Here is a 14,752-nt window from a genome sequence, read left to right on the forward strand (position 1 = left end):
GTGGGCATGGCAGGTGACTCGGTTCGACCTTGGTCAGATCAGGGCATGTCTGAGTAAACAGAGTGCATCTGAGATTATCTTGGGTTGGATTAGAGGCCATGACCTATTTAAAATGACATTTTATTAAATTATAAAGTACAGTAGAATAATTTTTAGGAAATAATCTTGTTGGAATGAGCCCTTACATGGGCTATGTTATAACTCCGATTTTCTCCCGCACTCCAAAAACATAAAGGCAGGTTAACTGATCCTTCATCAAATTGAAATTGTTGTGTGAATTTAATAGGAATTTTAAATTGTATGCTCGGGCAGGGAATGATATGCATGATCAATAGTCTTTCTAATGTTTTGTGTAAATGTATTGGTGGCATATAAATAAAGGATAAAAGAATATTGTAACTGTTAATATTTTTTATCTGCTATGTCATTAATCATTAAAGTCAGACAGATTTTTTCATCCCTGAAAAGATTTCAGTCTTAGATATGCACAACACCTGGTGCATATTGCAGCCACCAGAATCCAGCCCAGCGGCATATCTGTGTTAGTCACCAAGACTTAAGATTGACAAATGCCAACCCATATTCAGCTACTGATGTGTACTAAAACAGTGGAATGACACAGATGGGGGGATATTAAGGAATATTATAAAATCATTGCAGAAGATGTCATGCATTTTCATACTTCACATGCACCAGATAGCTGTAAGAGCTTGCAAAATGTATTAGAACAACAGTGCAGGCAAGCAGGTTAATTTCTGCATAAACATGACTTTTACTTTTTCAATACAGACAATTTTAAAGGCATAAACCATGCACCACAGAGCTTGCAATCAGTATTCAATGCCTGAAGCATAGCCAAATAAAATGATAATAACTATTCTTCTTTGTAAAGGGCAGAGTCACTAACATCATTATAAGATTTTATATTCCAGGAATGAAACAGGCAAATGGTTAACTAAAAGTTCTCAAAATTCATGTTGGTGTGTCTGTGGGTGCCCCCCAAAAATACAAAATGACGTACACCCACTGTTATTAAAATAATGAGATGGTTTTAACAGACTGTAATTCTCATAAGAACAAAGCAATTAAAATATGAAAATAGGACGCAAGCTTTGTGCCCAAGTGCTCTAATTTCAGTGGATATAACAATATTCAGCTTATTTGGAACAAAACTTTATAACAAGATGACATAAATTTACTATATTTAAAGATAATAATCTTCTAATCTAATTCTAAAAATAAACATTTCTTCTTCTGCAACCCAAGGTAAGCTTTAAGAACCAAAAATTGTCTTAAAACCAAACGTATCTTTTTTAATACCTATGTTTTATTGAGGAAGGGTATCTCACATTTTATTTATGGGGATTACCCTAAACAGCATGGGGACCCATTTGTGGGTCTCTACCCATGGTTGCAAATCTTTCCCAGTTCACCAACTGCCTTTTAAAACACAGCCAGGCTGGTGATGTGCTTTTCATGTAAAACCAGTTCCCCTGCTTTGTATATGATGAACAGAAAACCCGTCACTACACTAATGAGACTCAACAAGGGCATCAGCATCTACCGAGGCTGTGATTTAAGTTTCAGTCTTTAGATAACTCGATAAAAATGGAGGCAAAAAGTACTCTTTATGATATCATTATTGATATCACTTATTATCATTCAGTGTGTGTCTTGTCACATGTATGTGGTGTTGGAGCAGCAGTTCCATGCAGTATTTACATGTAAGAGAGGTCAGTGGGTTTTAGTTATTGGGGATTCAATTATTAGAAAGGTGGATAGGGTAATCTGCTGAAAGGACCCTTCATGCCGAACAGTCTGCTGCTTGCCTGGTGCTAGGGTTCGGCGAGTGGACAGGTTATTGGGAGGGGCTGGGGAAGACCCAGCGGTCCTTAAGAACGATTTAAAAAAAACTAGGTGTAAAGTTGAGGGCGAGGACTTCCAAGGTTATTTTCACAGAAATATTACCTGTGCCAAGAGCAATGCTAAATAGACAGCAGGAGCTTAGGGAGATTAATGCGTGGCTGAGAGATTGGTGTAGGGAGGAGGGTTTTGAGTTTTTGGAGAACTGGGCTGATTTTCTGGCTAGAGGGTTGGAAGAGATTTAAACCAGGTGTGGGGGGGGGGTCAGTAAAGGATTCAGTGGAAGACATGTAAGATGAGATAGTGGGCAAAGTAAGGGAAAATGGGGGAGGAGATTTGGTTTGGGTTACTGTTAAGGATAGGGAGGACCACATGTCATTTGTTCAATATGGTACCAATATTAAATGTATGCTTGCAAATGCAAGGAGTCTGACTGGTAAAATGGAAGAGCTGGAGGTGCTGGTGCTGGAGGGAAAATATGACGTGATTGGTGTGGCTGAAACATGCCTGAATGAGTTGCATGACTGGGCAGTTAATATCAGCGGATATACTTTTTTTTTCGGAGGGACAGAGACAATAGAACAGGAGATGGGGCATGTCTGTTTGGGCATGATTTAAAAAATTGTATAAGGGAGGAGTTTATATTAGAAAATGAGGGGGCAAGAGTCTTATGAGTGGAGTTATTCACCAATTGTAAAGAGTCCAGCAAATTAATTGTAGGAGTATGCCATAGACCCCCTAATGTAAATGAGGAGGATGCTAAGCTCCTGATGCAAATAGAAAAGGCTGCTAGTTTGGGTAAAGTAATGATAATAATAATTTTAATTACCCAGATATTGACTGGAGCAACAGTACTGCTAGGTCAGTTAATGGGAACAAATTTATAAACTTGTTGAATGACAGTTTTATGGCACAGGTTGTTGAGGAGCCAACCAGAAAAAATGCTATTCTGGATCTAGTGATCTCTAATGACCCAGAACTTATAGCAAATGTGTATTGAACCCCTGGGTAATAGTGACCATAATTTTGTCTGGTGCAAAAAACAAATATACTGTACACTGGGGCAATAAAAAAACATGAATTTCAGAAAAGCTAATTCTAGTGCCTTGAGGGCTGCCATTCAGAGCATTGATTTTGGCATTATGTTTTCAGCTAAAAACTCAAAACAAAAAATGGTTGTCATTTAAAATGATATTAAAGCATTACTGTTCACAATTGATTTAGCAAATGTGCTAAATCAATAATTTTCTTCAGTGTATACAATAGAAGAGTCTGAGTTCCCAGGCTCACTTTATAGCTGCACTGATGGCTCAGCTCAATCTAGTCAGTGGCTAACTCAGGATATGATTCATAAAGCTTTAATGAAAATTAATGTAGACAAGGCGCTTGGGCCTGATGGCATACACCCCCGGGTTCTAAGAGAGTTTAGTTTACTCATTGTAATCATGGGTTGAGGTCAGTCTACTATTTTTTCTACATCTATTAGACTACCAAACCCTTTTTCTGTTGTTCCATCAGTGGTAACAATGTTGGAATTCTTCTCCTGTTTGCTGCTAACAAATCTGTCCTCTGGGCTGTTCTGTTGGGCTTTAATCCCCCTGCTAAACATACATTCCTCTCTCTAATGTTCTTCACAGCAGTGAATTAGCCAAGTACATATTTTGTACAAAGGTTTTCAGATGATTTTTTTTTCTTCAAGCTTTAAATCATCTTCCAGAAATAGGGATATTTTTTTCTATGGGTTATTGCACTTCCTTACCTTTCATGCTCCAGTTCCAGTCATTTTGCACATACACAGGCGACATGTAGCGTGAAGATGTGCAACGATGTGACACCATTTTCGTATTTTGCCACAAATGATTTTTTTAAAACCATTCTTATTCTGCCAAAGATGGCTTCTGGTTATAGAGCTTGCCTAAGCCTTGACCATTTTACCTGTTCCTGACTAAATTTTGCCTCATGCTTGCCTTGTCTGTACCAGCCTTTTAAATGAAAGCTTAATAAAGAAGTGTAGCTAGAAATGTTGTACATTATATTTTGGGCTTCTATATCAGCCCAAGGCAACCACAGCCCTTTAGCAGTGAAGATCTGTGCCTCCAAAGATGCCCCAGTAGCTCCCCATCTTCTTTTCTGCTGGTTAACTGCACATGCTCTGTGCTGCTGTCACTTACTGAGCTTAGGGACCCACTCATAATATACAGTTCATATAGAATAAAAATGTCACAATATAAGGCTGATTAATAATTAATACAGATAATTACTACATGTCATCACATAAACCAGTGCAACTAGCATCAGAATTTAATAATCAGCCCTGTAGCATCAGCTTATATTACAGTACAAACTCATTTTCTGATCATTTGCAAAAACCCCTAAGCTTAGCTTCTTAACAGCTGCTCAGAGCGCACTGAGCATGTGAGTGTCCTGGTTCATTGCTGCTATTGAGAAGCTGAAACTTTAGGCTGGTGCAATAAGGTCATTATATAAAATATGGCATTTTTAGTTGGTTCTTCTAATGAGTCGTTACAGTATTCCTACCTTGTTCTGATATTATTTCTGTTCGACTCCTGTTTTGCCTTTTAGCTGTCCAGATATTTTACCAGCTCTAAGGACTTGTAACCCTTGCAAAATTACTCAGGTTTTGTGCTGATAATAGAATCTGTGCCAAAGTATTTAATAGCCAGAGCGTTATAGCCATATGGCAGAAAGGGCATAAACTCTGCATGGAAAAGGGAGGTACTTGATAATTGTTTTCTTAAGCTATGTTATTATTCTGCTAGGCACCATATACAGTCTAAGCAGGGAAATAACCAGTCTGAAATATTCCTATAACTGAATACAGTGCACATACAAACTAGCACAAAAATGTTTGTTTTCAGATGAGTGTTTATGCCAGTCATTATTAATCTATATTCTGTGCATCATTTTGTTCCATCCAGTGTTACTTAAGAATGACCTGTTGGTATTTTAGTCGATAAAATGAGATTTGGAAAGACAGTAAAAGAATTGAGCCTGATACCCTGCCTATGGGTCTGCTGTATGGTAGTTAACTGCACTTCTGTGGGGAGTTCATGAGCCCTATGGTTTCCCTTACACTCCACACATAAAACATATTGAGTGGCTCCTTCCTGACAGATCAAACCCCAAGCTAAATCTAGAAGCCAATTAGAAGACACTCTGGCCTGCATACTATTTATCACGGCCACAGAACTCCCCAATAACGTTTAACAAGCACATTCATGATTTCTGCAGTGTGCTTATAATGCGCTGTGCCACTGTTTATATTTCTTCTGTGACTGTGACCCTATAGGAACAGCGTGCTCAGAAGGACGGCATATGATTGGGAGCGCTCACAGGGGCGTGGCAGCGATTGGCTGACTCACGACAGAGGCGGGGCTTGTGCTAGGGATCGTCTTAAAATTTAAAACTCTTCGGACCTTGAATCGTAGACGGAAAAAGAAGCTCTGAGCAGTAGCAGATCGAGACAGAAACAGAACAGTGCTGTGCACGTTAGCCAGTCAGAAAACAAGGTTTGTATCTTGAGAACTTATTTTGAAAGAGTTCTATTTGCAGTGTAACCTTATGGAGATTTCCCATTGCAGAGGTACAGAATATGTAATGTGTTTATATCCAGTGGAAAACAGACATACAGATACATGTAGTCTACTATGTACAGTTATATTGTTGAGGTTTCCAAATATCCTTTATAAATGACCTGTGAATTTCATATATACAGATACATATCAGGATTGTATTATATACAGTGTGCACTGTGCTGTGTAATACAGAGGCACCCAAAGATACTAATCCTCAGCACTATGTTCTTATACAAACACATATCTTCAAGGGTTCTTGAGTTAACTTTTAGTGTCATGTAAAGAGTGATATTCTGAGACAATATGATTTTGATTTGGATTTCATGTGGTTTTTGAGTTATTTCGCTTTTATTCAACAGCTCTCCAATTTACAATTGCAGCAACCTGGTTGCTAGGGTCCAACTGAGGGTAGAACTAGGCCAGTGTGACACAGGGAAAAAAACCCAGAGGGCCCTGGCACGAGCGCCGATTTGCGCCTATATGCCGCCTGAGGCGGCTTCCGTTGCCGCTTATATTTTCTGGTAACCAAGGGGAGCACTGCCGTCTGAGGCGAGTGGATCAACTTGCCTCATTGGTAGAGCGCCCATGCCTGGCACTCGTGGACCCCACCGGCCCAGACCTGCTCCTTGCACAAATCAGGGTTGGACTGGGCCGGTAGGACACCGGGAAAAAAAACAGTGGGCCCCACTGGCCCAGACCAGCTCCCTGTGCGAAGCCATTAGCGTGGCTTCTGACCTCCCTCCCTGGACCTCTGTGTGCCTGCAAGAAGGAGAAGGTAGTCGCGGGGGCGCCGGAGGGGGTTGTGGCTTGGTCAGGCCCCCCAGTCCGACGCTGGACCAAATTACGCTAGCAACCGTGCATTGGTTGAAATAAGAGACTGGAATAGGAGAGGACCTCACTAGAAAGATGAGTAATAAAAAGTAGCAATAACAATACATTTGTAGCTTTACAGAGCATTGTTTTTTTATTCCAGTCTCTTACTCAAATCTGTGCAAGGGTACTAGGGTGATTTGGGCCCTAGCAACTAGATAACTGAAATTGCAATCTGGAGAGCTGCTGAATAAAAACTAAATAAATCAAAAACCACAAATAACAAAGAATTAAAAACAATTGCAGATTGACATTGAATATAACTCTCAACGTCATACTAAAAATTAATTTAAAGGTGAACAACCTCTTTAATGGCATACTGAATGTAAATGTTGGAGTCTTACTACTGAATAGATGCCTCAGAAATAATATAAACACTTCTGTGATGTAAGAACAAGGGAAGCATGAAGATAGGTGGTATAAGCATAAATGCAGGGAGCAATTCATAGGTCTCATGTATGGGTGAACAAGACGTCATGCAGAAGCCATATATAATTGTCAAACAACGGATAAAACATTAACACAAGGTAACCATCATTTTTAGCTTTTGTTCTAACTTCATGTTCCCCAAATGTCTGGGTATTTGCAGACGGTCTCTAACTATATAGTGCCCGCCTCTGTTGTTATTCAGCCAATCATTTTCACTCCCCTCCCTGTACTGTTCAGCTGCTCTGCCCCCCTTCTCAGCTCTCTGTTCCTGTTTGGAATCATTTCCGTGTGGTAATATTGTATTTTTCATACATGTTTTTATAGTGTACTACACTCACACCAGTACTGATCTACAGTATAGAGCGGTTAGCATTTCAGTTATAAAAGTTTTGCAAACGTGTCAGTGATATATTAGATGTTCTGCATAGATGTCCCCTAAGCCCATGTTATTAGGCTGTTATTAAAGGGACAGTAACACTAAAAAATTAAAGTGTTTTGAAAGAATGACAATATAATGTACTGTTGGCCTGCACTGGTAAACTGGTGTGTTTGCCTATGTGACTGTAATTTATTGTATTACTGTTCTTTTAAGGTCAGATAAATGGCCATAGTGGGTCCTCATCTCCATAATTTCCTGGCGTAAGTTGTTATCTCTCAATCTGGTGACATTACTACCCTGTGTAACATGTTGGTATCAAGAGACTTCAACAATGCAAGTCGTATTTATAATGTAGTGTGCAATCTCATCATGCTGATATAGATAGGCATGGGATCCCTTATCCAGAAACCTCCAAATTACAGGAAAGCCATCTCCCACAAAGTCCATTTTATAGTAATAAAACATTTCCTTACACTTGATCCTAATACTGTGCATAATGTACTAGTATCTAGAAGCATCCCGGTATGGTAATACACACTAGACAATGTGCTAGTATCCAGTGTTCTACCTCTATCAGTACTAATATACTTCTCCATGGTGTCTGTCCAACAGCTTGTATGGACCCTGCACTCGCCTCCCCCATCAATATATGCCTTCATGTTTAAAATCCGTGTAGTGGATCTGGTCACAGTGCCATGTCATCCTCATCATATAAAGAAAAGGATAGATCCTTTAACTATATACCAGTATGTGCCCAGCAGTCTTTATTGCCTGTCTGCTCTTTCAGCATTTACAGTATTTACAGACTGCATTGTGTATGGTCTGCCTGCCCATCACAAAGTATATAAATGCTGCAGTGTATATGGTCCTCCATATCCTTTTATCTGTATAGACTGTAAGCTCTACGGGGCAAGGACCCCCTTCCCTCTATGTCTCTTACGTCCTGATATGAATTCTGTGTATACATACCTTCCAACTGCCCGTTTTTAGAGGGACAGTCCCTCTTTAGACAGCTCAACCTGCAGTCCCTCATTTGTACTGGAAACTTGTTCTCTGCACTGAACAGCCAGAAAAAGAAACAATGTTTCTAACTTAATTGGCTTTTGGCAGAGAGCCCAGAATAGCCACCAGTTGCACTTGGAAACTTTTGTAAAGATAAGCAAATAAGTAATATAAGATAACAGGTCTCTTGGGGAAGCTGCAACTTAAAGGGCAATTCACCTTCATTAGCAAAACTGTAATAACTGAAAAAAAAACACAGAAATGTGTTCAAATTTTCATAACCTGCCAAATATTGTAAAATGATCATGGTAATTAGGGGGTGTGCCCGCAAAAATGGGCATTGTCAAAAAATATTTGCCACGCTGCGTGCGCCAACTTTTTTGTTCTTTTTATTTCCAAAATGTTGGGAGGTATGTATATTTATTGTGTGATTTGTCTTCACCGTGTATAATTTTATAAATATATTGTACTTTTAATCATTGTACAGTGCTGTGGCTCCTTAACATCGCTTTACAAATAGTTAAACATACAAACATACACACATGTATATTTATCCTGCACCCTACCAGTTATTAGGAAGGAAAATAAATGTCATTCAGTTTGTTTACATTATTTTAAATGTTCCTATTCCCTCAGAAGAAGCATTGTAATTGTTAAAAACTTGTAATTTTTTCTTCTGAGAAATAGATAATCAGGCACGAATGAAGAACTATTTAAACAAAATACTATTAAAGCAGAATTCAACCCTGTATAAAAAAAGCCCATACCCCCACCCCAGGTAGACCCCCCAGGCTAACTGCCCCCCCCCGGGGAAATGCCCCATACTTTATACTTAACCCTCGGCACAGATTCTGCCAGTGGAGGTCTGGGTAAACTTCTGGATTAAAGATTACATATCTGCAGTTTAATCAGTTGCTCCTTTTGATATTTCATTTTTTTTCCCCTTTTGTTAGTCGGGAACACTTTCAAGATGAGTAGTCGTAGGAAGCGCGCCCCTCCGATCAGGCTCAGCGATGAAGAAAAGAAACTTCACCGCTGGAATATGCATGAAGATAGGAGATTAGAAGACTTTACACTAGAGGAGGAAAATCCTGGAACTAGCACGTCATTCTCAATTCATGATGTCAAACATGCTAAGTTGGAGCAAAAACTGATTTCTGAATCTGTTATGGAACCTTTGAACCTTCCCTGTCAAATTGAATCGGACATAACACCAACTTTGGTGCCTTTGTCTGTCCATTTTAGCATGTTAATTTCTCCTGTTTCTACAGAGGAATGCTGGAAAGCCTTGCTTGGTGTGTTCAGCCTATATCTTTCATCTGGGCAGAATGCTCATAGTATATTGCAGGGACAAAGCTTCACTTTAACTAAAGAGAAACCCTGCTCTTCTCAGCTGCTGATGTGCATCCATGACAAAGATGAGGAAATAGATGAAGGAGCAAATTTCAGCAGTTCTGTAGAGATGCTCCAGGTGAAAACATTGCTTTGTGATGATCTGCTGGAAGACTTAAGATGGCTGCAAAAGAAGAAAATGATTGCACTTTATCACAGACCAGCAAAGTCTAAAGCTATTGAGGTATTTGTACAGTAAATTGTCAGCCTACTGATATTACTCATATTTTCATATATACATTAATGTTTAGGGACCCTATTTCACCACATATCATTATGCTATTTTCATATCAGAATTGAATGCTCTGGTTTACAGGTTGAAATCTACCTGCTGGAAGCTTGCTTGTCAAAACCTGAATTTTTGAGTCAAGGAAATGGAAGGATGAGAAAAGCTTGCATTCTCATGCAAAGACTGATGGAAAAGTTTTACAACTTTCCTATTCCAGGTGGGCAAAGGAAGAATCCAAAAATAACTGAAAAAGGCTCCACTGAAGTTGTGGGTTGTTATGGGGCCAAATAATTGCCTACAATTGCATTGGGTTGGTGTAGTCTGAAGCTGATGGCTTTATGAATGCCCTCTGCATGTGATAAATTATTGGCAGATTTTTTTGCTCACCACAGCTGGGTAGTGTACCATACTCATGTTATTATCTATTTATTGACTTTTAGATAAGCCTAAAGCTCCCCATAGACGCAACGATTTTTCTTGCCGAACGACCGATTTTAGGGAAGTCCGACCAATCCTTCGAAATTATCGTGCGGTTAGTGGGATTCGAACGATCGTACATCTTACGATTTTTCGGCCGACATCTGTCAGGAAATTGATCGGCCAGGTCAAAAAATCTTTGTCGGTCCCAGTGCAATCTATCTATGTTTGCAGGGTCAAGCAGGCAGCTCCCCTTTGTTTTCCTGGCAAATTGGTCTTTTTAGTTGATGGTCAATTCGTACGATCGTTCCGAGAAAATCGTGGTCTCACGTTGAGGATCTGATCTTTTAAAAATCTCAACATCTATGGCCAGCTAAAGAAAGAAATCTTTTTAGTAATACACATGGTATAGAAAATAAGTAAAGGAATAAAAAAAGAAAAGGAAGTTGCATTGGATTTCTCTGAGGGGCAGATTTATTAAGGGTCGAATAGTAAATTCTAATTAAAAAATTTTTTTTTTTGTCAAAACTCTCAAATTCGAATTGTGAATTATCCAAACTTGATTCGAGTTTTAATTCAAATTTGCATTTCGAGATTTATAAAACCTATATCCTGGGAATAATTTGACTATTCATCACCTAAAACCTTCCGAGTTCATGCATAAATCAATGGCAGAGGTCCAGTGACCCATTTGAAGAAGTTAATAGCCTTCCTGTCGTTCAAGTTCGAGTTTTAGGGTCAGTAATATTCATTAGAGTGTTTGATATTCAATTCTTTTCCTTATATAACCTCCCAATCGAATTTCGAGTATATTCAAATTTATTAGAGTTTAAAAAAACTCACATGAATTTAAAATCGACCTTTGATAAATGGGCCTTCCCTGTGATCATGACTCCTATCATTGACAGAAGAGTTGCGGTTTCTTTTTGCTATAGTAAACTTTCCCAACTGCAGATTTTCGATTAAACCATCTTTTGATCTGATGATTCAGATGTCATTGATGACAATGAGGAGGAGTCTGACAGAGAGCTGGAGAGGCAAAACATTGAAGAGCTTTACGACTATGTGAGGCAGAAACACCAACAAGAAGGCAACCTTTTGAATCAAGAGGTCCAACACCCAGCCTTAATTCCAGTGCTCAGGCCTTACCAAAATGAAGCAGTGAACTGGATGTTACAAAAAGAAAACTTCATGGAAGTGCCTTCAACTGGTAAGTAAAAATAGTCCATCTGCATTTCATATTACATCTGCCTGTTATATTTTTATTATTCCAAATCATTTTTCTTTGTCAACGAGCAGCCATTTAAGAACGTAAGGCAGCATTTTTCCTTTGTGTGAATTTGAGTAAAAATTTAATTTTCACCAAATGTGAATATATTTTCTCAGTTATATTTTTCCAGTCATTAAAGTGCACATTTACTAACATTTCCATGTTTTTTGTGTATGGTTATATTTTTCCACCTGTATTTAGGTTTGCAAACCATTTTAGGCTATGGCCACACTTTATCATGTCAGTTTGTCATTTACAGGTATGGGATCTCTTATCTGGAAACCCATTATCCAGAAAGTACCAAATTATGGAAAGGCCATCTCCCATAGACTCCATATTATCAAAATACTTAAATTAATAAAAATTACTTTTTGCCTGTAATAATAAAAACAGTACCTTGTACTTGATTCAAACTAAGATATTATTGCTCCTTATTGGATGCAAAAACAGCCTATTTGGTTTAGTTATAGTTTAAATAATTTTCTAGTAGACTTAAGGTATGAAGATCTAAATTAAGGAAAGATCCGTTATCCAGAAAACCCCAAAAGCTAAATGTTTCCCCCCAATTACTTAGGTCAAGGAAAAACAAAATGCAATCAGGCATTTAGTTCATAGGAGCTGAAGTTACCTTACTGGATTTACTTGGCTTTACTGAGCATTACATTTCAAACTAGTCATCTCTGACAGGTGTTTTTTGTATGCTTAGCCAGAAAAGCAATATCAAACTTTACTTTCTGAATTTATACAGGTATGCAAATATAATCCAGAAACCCATTATGTTGAAATCACCAGAATATGTATAGTTTCTTATAGAGCCATTTAAACAACACTGATTTTTTTTTTGTCTGTAACAATAAATAGTACAGTATTTGATGACAGCTAAGTTAGTGTAACACCAAATTGGTAAAAATCATAAGTGGTTTTTTTAAAGTTTGCATGTTTTTCATGGACTGGTGTTTCAAATTACAGAAAGTCTTTATCCTTTGCCTATGAAAAAACTAATGCGAAACGCGCGTCGGCAGCTTCTTATATAGATGGTTTAAACCATTTTTAACTGAACTTTTGTTTTTTTTTTATAATAATCTGGAAAAATGGTTTTCTATTGGTCTTTGCTCAGAAATCCCTATTAAGGGCCCTGGGATTTGTGGTTTTGTAGGATAGCTAGTTCTCTTAAAAGTCAGATAAGGTAATTTTGAGACCACAGTCTCAGAAGCCCTGACTTCTCCACCTTTGTGGGGTCCCGAAGATAGAAAAAAGATAAGAAGCTGCTAAGAATTTATTACGCAACAAGTCCCCTTAAATTTTAAATAGCATTAAGGCACTTTAAGGTGCACATTTACTTAGGGTCGAGGTAAAATACTAGGAATATTGAAGTCGAAGGATTTACCGCATTTCCTACGATCGTACGATCGAAGGAAAAATCGTTTGAACTATTAAATCCTTAGAATCGAACGATTTGAAGGATTTTAATCCATCAATCGAAGGATTTTCCTTCGATCAAAAAATTGTTAGGAAGCCTATGGGGACCTTCCCCATAGGCTAACATTGCACCTCAGTAGGTTTTACTTGCTGAAGTAGGGGGTCCAAGAGACAGTACTTCGACTATCGAATAGTCGAACGATTTTTAGTTCGAATCGTTCGATTCGTAGTCGAAGTAGCCAATTCGATGGTCGAAGTAACCAAAAAAATCATTCGAAATTCGAAGTATTTTTTATTCTATTCCTTCAGTCGAACTAAGTAAATGTGCCCCTAAGGGTTAACAAAGAAAGTAAATGAATACCTAAAAGGGTACACTATTGACAAATAATACAACAATATCCTACACATTGACACAAGGTGCAAACATCCTGTTTTTGTATAGAAGCCGTGGTTTTAAAAAAACTTTTTCTGAATGTGAATATGCTTTGATTGATAAAGAAGGGATATCTTTTTTCTCTTTTCTATTTAACTGCTAATATACTGACGCAAGTCAGATCCTTTTTTATTCAATTTATTATATACACCAATAGCTAGATCTCCTCTCTACCAATGCCAAGAAAGTCTTTATCCTTAAAGCCCCTGGGCCCAAGCATTCTGGATAAAAGATCCCATACTTGTGAAAAACTGTCCATCTTTGACTGTGTACAGCAGGAAACCTGTTTGGGAGAAAGAATAACCCCATTTTAGCACCAACAAAATGTTTTTTCTGTTGGCTTTGCATATGAATATAAACTCATCAAACATTTGGATGCTCTGTATAATGGGTTGCATTCTCTCTAAAAGCCTGACAAAAGGATGCAGCTTGGGGAGGGAGTGGCTTGTTTATATAGGGCTCACCAGTTTGTTTAAAAGGATACAAACAGTAAACTGATTTAAAAGGAAATGGTTTGCTTATATTATTTTTGAACCTAGAAAATGCTTTGCACCCATTATGGCGAGAAGTCTCAACACTGGAAGAAGTTACAATTTATTATAACCCTTTCACTGGTTGGTAAGTTGAGCAGCATATTTTTACTGATTTTCATTGATTGTTTTAATACAGAAATGGGAGCCATCACTATTGTTTTAATACAGAAAGGGGATCCATCACTATTCTAAAACCAGCAACTAACTATAGTCAATGCGTTATAATATTTTTTTCCAAATAGATTGTATTAATGATTTTAGTGTACTTCTTCAGCCTTCATTTTTTTTCTACTGCAAACAACTAACTATTGCTGAGATACTGGAGATCCCTTCTTTTTTTACTTATTGCACAAGGAGTCTGAAATAATTTTTTGACTAAATATTATACAGTGACAAATTGACAGCACAATTTTTAGTTTTTTTTTTTTGTTTTCACTATGGGTCTATATTTTATCCCTTTTTTACTTTTAGTGTTATTCGAGAACGTCCTGTTGCCGGTCATGAGTGGCCTGGGGGTATTTTAGCTGATGAAATGGGGCTTGGAAAGACAGTAGAAGTATTAAGTCTAATACTCTGTCACCCACGGAAAGATGTCAAGAAGGATGTTTTGACATTACCTGAGGTAATATGCTTGCCTTGTAACAATAATTCACTGCAAAGGGAGGGGGTATAAAATATAATATGGTAAAAAAAAGAAACCCTTCTACAGAAATAGTTAACGTATAAACCTTGAAAAGTACGTAAAACATTTTAAGAATCATATTGATTTGAGATTGAATTTTTTTAAACTTTTGGGCACATCTCTTTTTCCTGACGATATTGTTTCCTCATATATTTTTGAATTTTATTTTTACTGTAATTATTTGGCAGGTTTGGTAAAACTTGTCACATTTCTCAAAAGTGTGAAACTGAAAAGCATT

General features: G+C 37.9%; 1 protein-coding gene across 2 annotated transcripts in view; it reads left to right on the forward strand.

The window, feature by feature from the left end:
- The first annotated feature begins 5,235 nt into the window (after positions 1-5,235).
- The window catches only part of shprh.S (SNF2 histone linker PHD RING helicase, E3 ubiquitin protein ligase S homeolog), a 49,455-nt gene continuing 39,938 nt past the window's right edge, over positions 5,236-14,752 (forward strand). Inside the window, exons 1-6 of one of the 2 annotated variants that reach the window (XM_018265224.2) lie at positions 5,236-5,393; positions 9,093-9,715; positions 9,848-9,977; positions 11,169-11,387; positions 13,839-13,917; positions 14,304-14,454. In XM_018265224.2, the coding sequence (XP_018120713.1) occupies positions 9,110-9,715; positions 9,848-9,977; positions 11,169-11,387; positions 13,839-13,917; positions 14,304-14,454 (1,185 nt within the window). In that variant the 5' untranslated portion in view covers positions 5,236-5,393; positions 9,093-9,109. Of the gene's footprint in view, positions 5,394-9,092; positions 9,716-9,847; positions 9,978-11,168; positions 11,388-13,838; positions 13,918-14,303; positions 14,455-14,752 lie in introns of those variants that run through there. The other variant, XM_041564436.1, reaches the window with a different exon arrangement.

Source organism: Xenopus laevis, chromosome 5S (assembly GCF_017654675.1).
Source record: "Xenopus laevis strain J_2021 chromosome 5S, Xenopus_laevis_v10.1, whole genome shotgun sequence".
In the NCBI taxonomy this organism is placed as follows: domain Eukaryota; kingdom Metazoa; phylum Chordata; class Amphibia; order Anura; family Pipidae; genus Xenopus; species Xenopus laevis.